General features: G+C 34.4%; 1 protein-coding gene across 1 annotated transcript in view; it reads left to right on the top strand.

Annotated features, from left to right (window-relative positions):
* LOC127738724 (uncharacterized) overlaps window positions 1-12845 on the top strand; it is a 45770-nt gene extending 32925 nt beyond the window's left edge. The window contains exons 15-19 of the mRNA XM_052250061.1: window positions 8870-8989; window positions 9694-9768; window positions 10064-10135; window positions 10885-11028; window positions 11760-12845. Of these exons, the coding sequence (XP_052106021.1) occupies window positions 8870-8989; window positions 9694-9768; window positions 10064-10135; window positions 10885-11028; window positions 11760-11798 (450 nt within the window). The 3' untranslated portion in view covers window positions 11799-12845. The remainder of the gene's footprint in view (window positions 1-8869; window positions 8990-9693; window positions 9769-10063; window positions 10136-10884; window positions 11029-11759) is intronic.

The raw sequence follows: 12845 nt of genomic DNA, 5'->3' as shown, positions 1-12845 counted from the left end.
TTGTAAATGGTCGAGATCCCCACCCCTAAACCATATATATTCTGGTTTGTCATGACAAAGCACATCAAATGAAATACAGGGTTAGTCCCCAGGGGTCACCCCCACCCCCTGCCATTTAAGAAAGTTCTAATATCTTCTAAGTGGTCAAGATCCCCACCCCTAAACCATATATATTCTGGTTTGTCATGCTAAGATGGTTTGAATGATATACAGGGTTAGTCCCCAGGGGTTATCCCGACCCCCTGCCATTTGAGAAAGTTCTAATATCTTGTAAATGGTCGAGATCCCCACCCCTAAACCATATATATTCTGGTTTTTCATGATAAAGCACATCATATGAAATATAGGGTTAGTCCCCAGGGGTCACCCCCACCCCCTGCCATTAAGAAAGTTCTAATATCTTGTAAGTGGTCAAGATCCCCACCCCTAAACCATATATATTCTGGTTTGTCATGCTAAGATGGTTTGAATGATATACAGGGTTAGTCCCCAGGGGTCATCCCGACCCCCTGCCATTTGAGAAAGTTCTAATATCTTGTAAATGGTCGAGATCCCCACCCCTAAACCATATATATTCTGGTTTGTCATGATAAAGCACATCATATGAAATACAGGGTTAGCCCCCAGGGTCACCCCCACCCCCTGCCATTTAAGAAAGTTCTAATATCTTGTAAGTGGTCAAGATCCCCACCCCTAAACCATATATATTCTGGTTTGTCATGCTAAGATGGTTTGAACTATAAACAGGGTTAGTCCCCAGGGGTCATCCCGACCCCCTGCCATTTGAGAAAGTTCTAATATCTTGTAAATGGTCGAGATCCCCACCCCTAAACCATATATATTCTGGTTTGTCATGATAAAGCACTTCAAATGAAATACAGGGTTAGTCCCCAGGGGTCACCCCCACCCCCTGCCATTTGAGAAAGTTCTTATATCTTCTAAGTGGTCAAGATCCCCACCCCTAAACCATATATTTTCTGGTTTGTCATGCTAAGATGGTTTGAATGATATACAGGGTTAGTCCCCAGGGGTCATCCCGACCCCCTGCCATTTGAGAAAGTTCTAATATCTTGTAAATGGTCGAGATCCCCACCCCTAAACCATATATATTCTGGTTTGTCATGATAAAGCACATCAAATGATATACAGGGTTAGTCCCCAGGGGTCACCCCCACCCCCTGCCATTTGAGAAAGTTCTAATATCTTGTAAATGGTTGAGATCCCCACCCCTAAACCATATATATTCCTATTTGTCATGTCTCGAACATTTGAATGACGTATACGGTCAGTCCCCAGGGGTCCCCCCCCCCCCCCCCCCCCCACCCCCAATGTTCTAATATCTTGTAAATGGTTGAGATCCCCACCCCTAAACCATATATATTCTGGTTTGTCATGCCAAGATGATTTGAATGATATACAAGGTTAGTCCCCAGGCATCACTAATGCATATAACTTTACTGGACCAAACCAATTTTCACTGGAAGTTGCCCAATGTCAGGCGACCCTGGGAATTATGAATTATGGGAGCTTCGTTTGGGAGACTTCGTAACAGCATCCTGTTACATTCATTTCTTGTTACAATCCAAATTCAGACCTGTATCAAGCTTGAATATTGTGTCCATTTTTGCCCCAGCTGTTCAGGGTAGTACCTCTGCGGGTGTATCCAGCTGCGCTCAGCGAATCAGTTTATTTCTTAATTAGGAACTCCTTTTTATACGACCGCAAAAAAATTTTTGTGGTCGTATATTGGTATGACGTTGGCGTCGTCGTCGTCCAAAGACACATTAGTTTTCGCACTTTAACTTTAGTTTAAGTGAATGGATCTCAATGAAATTTTAAAATAAAGTTCAATACCACAAAGGGAAAGTGGGGATTGATTTTGGGGGTTATGGTACCAACAGTTAAGGAATTAGGGGCCAAAAATAAGCATTTTTGTAACTTCCAGACATAACTTGTGTGTAAGTGTATGCATCTCTCTGACATTGTACCACAAGGTTCCATATCACAAAGGGAATGCTGGGATTGATTTTTGGGGGTAATTGCCTCCAAATTTTAGGAATTAGGGGCCAAAAAGGGGCAAAAAACAAGCATTTTTCTAGTTTCATGACAATAACTTGTGTGCAAGTCTATGGATCTCTCTGACATTGTATCACAAGGTTCCATATCACAAAGGGAATGCTGGGATTGAATTTGGGGGTAATTGCCTCCAAATTTTAGGAATTAGGGGCCAAAAAGGGGCAAAAAACAAGCATTTTTCTAGTTTCATGGCAATAACTTGTGTGTAAGTGTATGGATCTTTATGAAATTGTACTACAAGGTTCCATATCACAAAGGGAAAGCTGGAATTGAGTTTGGGGGTAATTGCCCAAAAAGTTTAGGAATAAGGGGCCAAAAATAAGCATTTTGCTAGTTTCCAGACAATAACTTGTGCTCAAGTGTATGGATCTCTCTGAAATTGTACTGCAAGGTACCATACCACGAAGGGAATGCTGGGCTTGATTTTGGGGGTAATTGCCTCCAAATTTTAGGAATTAGGGGCCAAAAAGGGGCAAAAAACAAGCATTTTTCTAGTTTCATGACAATAACTTGTGTGTAAGTCTATGGATCTCTCTGACATTGTATCACATGGTTCCATATCACAAAGGGAATGCTGGGATTGATTTTGGGGGTAATTGCCTCCAAATTTTAGGAATTAGGGGCCAAAAAGGGGCAAAAAACAAGCATTTTTCTAGTTTCATGGCAATAACTTGTGTGTAAGTGTATGGATCTTTATGAAATTGTACTACAAGGTTCCATATCACAAAGGGAAAGCTGGGTTTGAGTTTGGGGGTAATTGCCCTAAACGTTTAGGAATTTGGGACCAAAAAGGGGCCAAAAAACAAGCATTTTTCTAGTTTCCAGACAATAACATGTGTTCAAGTGTATGGATCTTTCTGAAATTGTACTGCAAGGTACCATACCACAAAGGGAAGGCTGGGATTGAGTTTTGGGGTGATGAATCATAAGGGGGTTCAAAAAATTTGGGGGGGGATTCTTTTTCCTTTTTTTTCTTTAAAATTTTCCATTTTAAATTGGTTATTTCTGATTTATATATAAAAGCAAATAATAATGATATGGTTTGAATAGGTAAATTAAATTTTTTTAAGTATCTTAGACCACTTTCATTCTGTGTCAGAAACCTATGCTGTGTCAAATATTTAATTACAATCCAAATTCAGTGCTGAATCAAGCTTGAATGTTGTGTTCATACTTGCCCCAACTGTTCAGGGTTCGACCTCTGCGGTCGTATCAAGCTGCACCCCAGCGGAGCATTTTATTTCATTCATAAATTACTTTATGCTTGGAAATATAATTTTGCTTGGAGTTGAAAGAGTTGACATGTTGCAATGTACATTTACTCTACATAGTTCTATGGTACCAAATCAAAAGTTTATATAAAGAAAGAAGTCAAAGGTTTCCCATCATAGTTTAGTTACATACATTTTTTTTGTACCTGAGGTCGTTGAATATGGATCATTATATAAATAAGGAGATGTGTTATGATTGCCAATGAAAAAACTAAGGATTTTCTTATCCAAGGAATAGATTACCTTAGCCGTATTTGGCACAACTTTTTGGAATTTTGGGTCCTCAATGCTCTTCAACTTTGTACTTGTTTGGCTTTGTTACTATTTTGATCTGAACGTCACTGATGAGTCTTATGTAGACGAAACACACGTCTGGCGTATTAAATTATAATCCTGGTACCTTTGATAACTAATTTGACTATAAACATAGATAAAAAAGGTACAAACTGGACATAATGCACTAGTTCATAAACAAGTGAGAACAATCGCCTTCATATAGTGCTCAGAATATGACATTCATAAAACTTATTCAATATCATTAGAGAACTCTAAATCTTAAATACTGAAAGCCACCTCTGATAAGTACACTGTACTATGCAAGATAATGATATAACTGGACTTAAAATACACACAACCTGTAATTAACTGCCTTTACAGCGCTTTCGTGCTTTGATTTAAAGCCATGCTTTCTGTCAGAATCCAGAGAACTTTACAGAACTGAGAATAAATTTGTTTAGTTCCTTGCTATCTATCCATAAAGTCCCATTGACATCAATTGTCATAACCCCTGGCTCTTCTATTCCTATTAATGTTAAATTTAAGATTGTCAGTAGTTCACCCTGTGCTGTGAGGATATGAAGCGCATGTTGATTCGTATCAGAAACTATGAAATTAAAGGACCCTGTACTCAGGACTTCAATAGGAGTAAAAGGATGTTCATTTGAATTGATAAAGGAGTTTCCACTGTATTTCCATTGAATAATTCCATCTCGACTGATGAATACTACATCTCCTAAATAGCCTGCAGCGTAAATACTATCAATGTAGCAGATATCACCATCATTGGTTGTCGTACAGCATCGTACAACATCTCTTGTAAGTAGTTGTCTCCCATGATTTTTGTAGACCTGTATGATTTTCCCGTTAAAACCCAATCTCATGATGATTGGAAGGTTTGTTTTGTCTTTTATTCTGCTACAATCCAGTCCCGCTATAATTTCGTTGTCTGAAACATGAAGAGTAAAAGGTTCACTGGGAGAAAGATCTGTGAAAACTTTTAGTTCATTATCAGCGGCCAAAAGACAGATTTGAGGAAAACTAGATGATGTGATGAGAACGCCTTTATTCACACATCTAATTTCAGCAAGGCTTTGGTCCATTTCTACTGATTTTAAGGTTTTAATTTCTTCTTTTACCTGTAGTTGTTGTATTTGTTTCGTTCCATCAGTGATCCAGATGCAGCCATTTTTGTCACTTGTGATACTGGTAATGCCTAACATGTTTATTTCATATTTTGCTTTTATTTCAACTTGAATTTCCATTTCAAGTGATTTAAAATTGGTTTGGATTTTATATCTAGGAATATACTGCTGTGTTTTTATATTAAATGATTTTCGACAAGTTGAATGCTCAATTGACTCCAATTTTTTATTGAGATAACATGCAATCTCCAAGAACTTTTCGGTGTCTTGTGATTTGTGTATATTTTCTACTTTTTGCATTACCATTTCAATATCCTTTTCTTTTTTTAAGATTTCCAATTGTTTCTTTGACATTTGTTCAGCATGTCTTTTGGTGATTTCTTTATGTTCTTGAAGTAGCCTCAAACATTGTGACTGAACTTCCCTTGCTTTTTTTTCCTCTTCTAATATCTTTTTTTCTATCTCATATGACTTTGATTTTTCAATTTCTGCCATTAAATTTAATTTTTCTATGAACTTTTGTGTCTTAGTATGAGCTTGATCTTTCTGTTTTTTCATTTTTTCAACTTTATTTTGACAGAATGTTCGTATTTCTTCTATTAGATGCAGATGATGAGTTTTTGTTATGCACATGGGACAAACTAATAGTTCACATGTTAAGCAGTACATGCAGCATAGTTGTTTTCTATGATCTTTACATTTGACCGGTTTTAATTCAGACTTTGCACCAGTCTCATCATTATGAGAATGAATGTCCTTTAATGCCACAATGGCATGCAGATCAGCATTCTTAAACTTGGAATGTATTTTATCTGTACATTTTTGGCACATATAAAGATCACAGTCCATACATTTCACTTTTATTTTTGTATCTATTTCACATAATCCACAAGCTAGAATAATCTGGGACCTTTTAACTAATGTAGAATGAGCCATTTTTAAAGTTATATCTTCATGTTGCCCAACCTTTTGATAACACTTTTAAAATAAGTGTCAAAATAATCATTGTTCAAACATGCCACAGTTAATCATATTATTCTACCTTGAACTTATTATTTGATCAAGAAAATTTTTGCAGTGTTGTAATATATTTAAAGTATATACCAGACTGAGATAATACTTGTAACAACTTGATTGTTGAAATCTATCTTTGTAAAAAATACCTACCAGGTGACCTGATTTCTGAAAGTAAACTTTGAGGGGGGATAGAATTTCTCGCTGCATTGAAGACCTGTTGGTGACCTTCTGCTGTTGTCTGTTCTATGGTCGGGTTGTTGTCTCTTTGACACATTCCCCATTTCCATTCTCAATTTTATTTTATAAGCTACTAAATTTGTGGCCAGGTAGCATAAAATACAAACCAGATTAAAGAATGTTTATGCTGATCATGCTGTTGGACAGAGGGGAGTGGTAACCTATTTTATATGATAGACTGCTACATTCAGCAAAAAAAAAAATTTCCCCCACTTTTCCAGGCTTCAAAACTTGATATTTTTCAGCAACATTTACAAAAGATGTTACCATATGATGAAGACATATTCTTCAATCAGTGTTTAATTGAGGTTCGGAGCTGGCATGTCAGTAACTGCTAGTAGTCCTTTGTTAATTTATGTATCATTGTCATTTTGCTTAGTCAGTGTTCCAGCTTGATCGTTTTCACAGGGCGGTCCGTCCGTCCTTTCCCGACTGACGCCCTGTGCCCTTTTTAAGACGCCCTGCCCTTTTTTGCAAGACCATGCCTTTAATGTCGTATTATTTTGATGAAATACTATATTTCTACCTGTCTTCATATCTCTGACAAGTTTTTGACCCTCAGCTAATTAACATTTACCTGTTTACAGCAGGTGTTATAAATTGTGATTACAGGTAATCCGCTTATAGCCATCGGATGGGTCACTAATCCGTTAATTTATAATAAACCTCATAATTGACATTATAATTGTTTTTCCCATTAAAACCGGTCAGTCGGCATTTCAATTTCAATATTTCTCAAACGACCACAATTTGCAGTTCGTTAATCCATAGATGTTTTCATAGTTTCGTCAATTGAAAAAAAATGTTTTCCTCCGGACAGTTCGCATTTTAATTTCAAAATTTCTCAAACGATCACTATTTGTAGCTCGTTTGAAGTAGTTTCGTCACATTTTATTTAACTTTTCATCAAAATCTTTCAACAATTTCGATTATTAAAATAAAACTTTATTCAAAATGTTCAAAAATATTTTCACGAGTCAAACAGGTGCTTTTTTTATCATGTACTGCGCATGCATGAAAGTATTCTTATAAATTTAAAAGACACTAAAACGTAAAATACGAAATCATTTAGTGTCAAATTAAACGAAGAAGACAAATATATTTCTTACTGAGCAACTTCATTTAAAAAATGATAATTTCCTGCCTTTTTGATAAACACGAACCAATCTGTAGATGAATCCGGATTCATTCTGAATTAATTATCCTCTTGTCACTTCCAGTTTTCATTTAGTTTAAAAATCGAAAATAAACATGATCTATTCTTGATAAATTTAAAATATACAGTCATGACAGTCAGTTTTTACAGGGATAATGATTATGCAGTGAAATACTTAGTAGTTGTTACAATTTCATTTATGCTGTGATTCCTTGTTCTAATCTTCATATATAAGCATCACATCATTAAAATCATGCAAAAACTGCCTAATTTGTAGCATTTCTAAGGCCTTCAAAGATCTTGGTCCTTGAAAGACTTAGGCATATGTATAGCTAGTAATATACGTCCTTGGTCCCTTGCTGTTACCCAAAATAAGGCTGATTTTCATCTCGCGCAAAAATGACTAAAGCCCTCAAAATCCTAGCTGAAACCCTGCTGTTTACATAATAAAAGACAATGTTAGACATGCCCTTTTTGAATTATCAATCAGCGTGCTAAAGTGCCCTTTTCATGATTAGCTCCCTGCCCTTTTGAAATCCTAGCTGGAACACTGTTAGTTTCTTCTGTTACCTATTTCAACATCGGACTCGGACTTCTTTTAAAATGAGTTTTCCTCTGCGTGTTGCTGTGTGTTTGTTTATTCTACATTGGCTAGAGGTATAGGGGGAGGGTTGAGATCTCACATATCCTTTTTAACCCCGCCGCATTTTTGCCCCTGTCCCAAGTCAGGAACCTCTGGCCTTTGTTAGTTGTGTATGTTTTTTTAATTTTGGTTCATTTATATGTTTAGGAGTTTAGTGTGACGTCCATTTTTGCTGAACATGTAAACATATTTATTTAGGGGCCAGCTGAAGTCCACCTCCTCGTGCGGGATTTTTTTCGATGTGTTGAAGACCCATTGGTGGCATTAAGCTGTTTTCTGCTCTTTGGTCGGGATGTTGTCTCTTTGACACATTCCCCGTTTCCATTCTCAATTTTACCAACTTTGTGGGATAAACTCCTCCTGCAATGTTCAACCCAGATCCTTGTAAGTTCACAGCTGATGAAGGTGTGCACCTCCAATTATGGAGTTGTTTAATGTTGATTTCCCAAATTTGTGACTTTTATATTTCCATTTATTTTAATGTTCATTAGAGACAATCGATTCTCCATTGGTTAAGAAGTTACATTCCTGGCAACCTAGACAATTGACTTGTTGATCTATTTTCAAAATATGTTTGATAAGCCCACCTGGCCACAAGGGCAAATGTGTTGTATTTCATCCCTTGGTGTGCATCCTCATTTTCTGCTCTATTTACATAAACTTCTCAAAAATTTTCCATTCTGACATTCTTGACCATTAAGAACTAATAATGAATGATTCATAGATCTTGAGAACAATTTTATATCACTGTCTGCAAACTTCTATGCTCACTATTGCTACAGCAGTAAGAGAGCATGGAGGAGGGAAATGCTGACAACAAATTTTTATCTCTATCTACAAAGGCCAAATGATCCAAAAATTAGTGAAAATGTCTCTTGTCTCTTGATGATTTCTTTTGGAATTTAATTAGAAGCTCCAACGGTTTACCAATATGAAAATGACAATTATCAGATACAGAGTTGTAGTAATTAATTTAGAAATTTCTCTCCAGACTTTATCAACTCTCTTTGTATGTATTCTTTAAATGCTTATTAGACTTCTTTTTTAGACCGGAGATATGAGTTGGACATATACCCAGGCTGCAGGTATCATCACCACTGTTTGTGTGTATGAAGATCTTTTGTTCTCTGCATCATTTGACAAATTTATCAGATGTTACACTCGACAGGTAATAAAATTAAGCAATAAAAATGATTGTTTAGGGTTCCCTGTAAGAAAAGGGTAGGTAGGTCATATTTTTAAAGGCATTTATTTTATTGAAAAATTTCATTGAGATGTAAACAAAACAAGCTGTGTGGATATGACCTATTTTCCCTGTCAGCAGTAAGTAAGATCAAATAAAGTTCATTCTGTAAAATAATAAGGAACTTATGCTCATACAATCTATACCTTAGCATTCTGAAACTACGAAACCTTTTGTGAATGTCTGTTAAGTAGCAACAGAATAAAATCAATATGAATAACCGTTACATCTTGAAATGATGCAAGAAAAGAATGTGATACATGGATAATACTACTCAGTTAAAGGAAGCATAAAAAGCATGGCCCACTGAATTAAGAAAAAAATCCCATCAATTCAGTTTTTAAGAAAACAAGTATTTGATACTTTATAAGTTTTTTCATGACCATCTTGGACTTAAAGGCAAATTTAAAATGGATATGTTTTGCAGTTTGAATGAGGTTGCTTTGGGATTAATTATTCTAATTTTAACACTAACTGATGAACAAATGGAAAATATGTCGTTGAAACAGCAATCCAATAACACAATAAAATGAGGAAAGAAATTGCTTTAAATTAAAATATGACTGTATATACATGTTTCAAAAACATAAGATTGTCAGTATTCATTTTTTATTGTGTATTGTTTTAAGGACCACAAGTTGAAAGCATTGTATTATGGAGCAGACAGAGGACTGGTTACACAGATGACAGTTATAGATGATAAGGTACCAGTGCATTTTACTATGTTAATGCTCATGTTTGTTTGCATTTACACACATGTTTAACTAGTACATGATACAGTAGGTAAGCCAAATATTTAAACGTAGCACATTTGATTAATACAATTTTGAAAGAAAATACCTATTGTTTTAAAAGAATACAAAATCAAATTTTACCATCTTACAAAAAAATTATCTGTTGCATAATATGTCTTTCCTGAATATTAAGCTGTGATAGCCTAGTTGGATATATTTATTTTGTGTTTTATAATACATGTTTATCGTAAATCTTTTCTTTTAGATTATAACTGGTAACAGAAATGGAATTGTAGAAGTTACTCCTGTCAACAGAGATAAAGAAACAATGTGCCAGGTAATTTAGTGAATTTATGAATTTTAAATGTATTATAGAAAACTTAGTAAAGCTTTGCAAGTCTATGTTTGTTGATGAGTAATAATGTTTTGATAAATAAGATATGACTGCTATTAAAGAGGTATATTGTTTGTTGAGGGTTCTTTGTGCCCCGTTTGTTTTTAACACTGCAGGAATAATAGAAAGCATTGTAGTCAAAATACCACACATTGGCATGTGTCAAAACCACTAACAGCCAAAAGGCAATTTTCCCAGGTACAGCATTGAAACAGCACTGAGATAATAGAAAAATCACTATAGAAAGTCCTTTCGATTCTGTTGCAATCATTAAAATAAAAGAACCCTTCAAGATTTATGTTATGTTATAACCAATGCTTATGCCTCAATGAAATGGTAGTTTGAATACAAACTATTATTATTATATGGATTCATTAAAATTTGGGAATACCAATTTTCATAGATAAATAGAAATGACATATATAAATACCGGTACTGGACGAAATACAATTTTTAGTTTCTTTGATTGGAGTAAATTATGATAACAAGAAATTAGGTACCCTTGAAATTATTCTACAATCACGAAATTTGATACAGATGATAAAACTGAATCCACAGTACATGCATTTCAATTAATATCCTGTCTTATTGTTCCAGCAATTTAGATGTATAAATACAAAACTCCTTTCTGTATTAAACTGACAAGGGCTTTTATTGATATTAGCTGACATGTGATGTTTATTTTTTTACAGTTTGAAGGCTGTTGTCATATTTTTGGAATCAAACCTCATTTATTGTCTCATGTGATGTCTGATCATGTGACACCTGACACAAAAATGTTCCGTTGTCTATGGAGAGGATGTAAAGATTGGTTATCAACAAAGGAAGGACTTCAGGTAAGATAGAAAAAATACTTTATTATTGGAATGACTGATTTCTTGACACATACATATGAAAATTATATGTCATTGAGATCATTTGTATTTATGTATATAAAAATGAAATGTAGAGATGTTGTGATAATAAAAATGAAACCTTTGTCTACTGAATAATGGACCAGAGAGTGTGCATCTACTGATCCTTATTTGGTTTTCTTCAATGAGCAATCACCCACATCTTAGGGCAAATTATAAAAAAAAAATGCTAACTTATTTAACTCAATAGTAATAAACTAAGGAGTTAGTTGAACAAAAAGAACAAGAACCAATTAACAACAGAATCCTGGTTTATGATAAGCTTCTTGAACATGTGATCAGGTTTACAATTTTTTAGAACTCAAACCTTTTCACTCTGACAGTTTTATAAAAGTTAAATTAGATGTTTTATCATACTGAAGAAACTATTAAAAATAGTATTGAACTATTCAATTTAGAAGACTAATATGGCTTATGTCATATATTACTTGTAATGTTTTTTTGTTAAATTGACAAGTTGGTGTTGATAGCAGATTTTTTATTATTTCTGTTGTATGTGTTCATAATTTGTGTGTAGCCTGGATGATTTAGACTACATAACAGTCCAATTATTCAATTTTTGGGTTAATCAACCAGTTTACACCAGTAACCTCTTGACAAAATGTGTGTTAATCCTATAGCAAAGTAATTTGAAACTGTTTTTTCGTCTTCAGGAAGCAGAGGAGCACATGAAACTTCACATATTTACCTGATTGACATCTTAATGCTCCAATGATGCAACATTGATAAAGTTGTGTAATGGTGCTCATAGAATCCCATCAATTCACCTGGTGCTGATAGAAAGACATATAGAGACACATATATGATTTATAGAGAATGTTCCTGAAAGGGAAAACAGTATTCACTCAGTAGTCTTTGTGTTTTGGTAGTCTTCATTATGTATAGTAAATACAACTGCCAGTACATCATATAGGTAGATAAATTCAGCACAAATTTGTTTTTAGATGTCACTCATACCAATCTTGTACAATGTTTAAAGTGGGGTTAATGAATTATTGACAAGTGATGTACTGAATTAATCACTTAGTAAATTAAATAGAGTGTTTAACAGAAAAGAATACAGACAGAGCAAAGAAGATCTAAGATATTGACCTTTATACATTGTTAATGTATCCTGATTATGGGTGACATACTTGCCACTGGACATTAAACAAGCAAGCAAGTAACAAACTATCAACCTTCTCAACTGTCCAGCTTAGGTCATTTAGATTGATCCTATACTCTGAACAATTTATTATGTAGATATATCAAAGAAGTAAGTCTAAGTTTATGTATATAGCAAGAAAAGGTAGAGAAAGGAAGCACTGTGTTTTAAAAACAGGCTGTTGAATTTGTTATATAGACCAAATGGAGATAGAAAACAGTTTGTTTATTAGTGATTTTAATGAATAAAGAAAGGCATTAGTTTATAAATTGTATTAGGACTGAGCAATATAGAAAGATGTGTTATCAGGGAGGTGTTTTATCACAGTACAGCAAAATGATAAATAGAAAAACATATATAAAATGATGAAATTACACACTCATATAAGTATATGTTAAGAAAGAAGAGGAAATGCTAGAAATTATGTTTTTGATTTTTCTGTGCGTGCCATAGTTTAAAAATATCACTTTTGTTTGTGTATGTACACTGTATATTTTGTTTATGACTTTATTTCACTTGTTTTACACACACACACACAATATATATATGTACAGTAGGCATCACTGTGATATGTACAAATAAATATAGTAACAAC

Source organism: Mytilus californianus, unplaced genomic scaffold (genome assembly GCF_021869535.1).
Source record: "Mytilus californianus isolate M0D057914Y unplaced genomic scaffold, xbMytCali1.0.p SCAF_4, whole genome shotgun sequence".
Classification (NCBI taxonomy): domain Eukaryota; kingdom Metazoa; phylum Mollusca; class Bivalvia; order Mytilida; family Mytilidae; genus Mytilus; species Mytilus californianus.
Note: the sequence above shows the minus strand (reverse complement) of the source record. Positions and strands in the feature narration are given on the sequence as shown.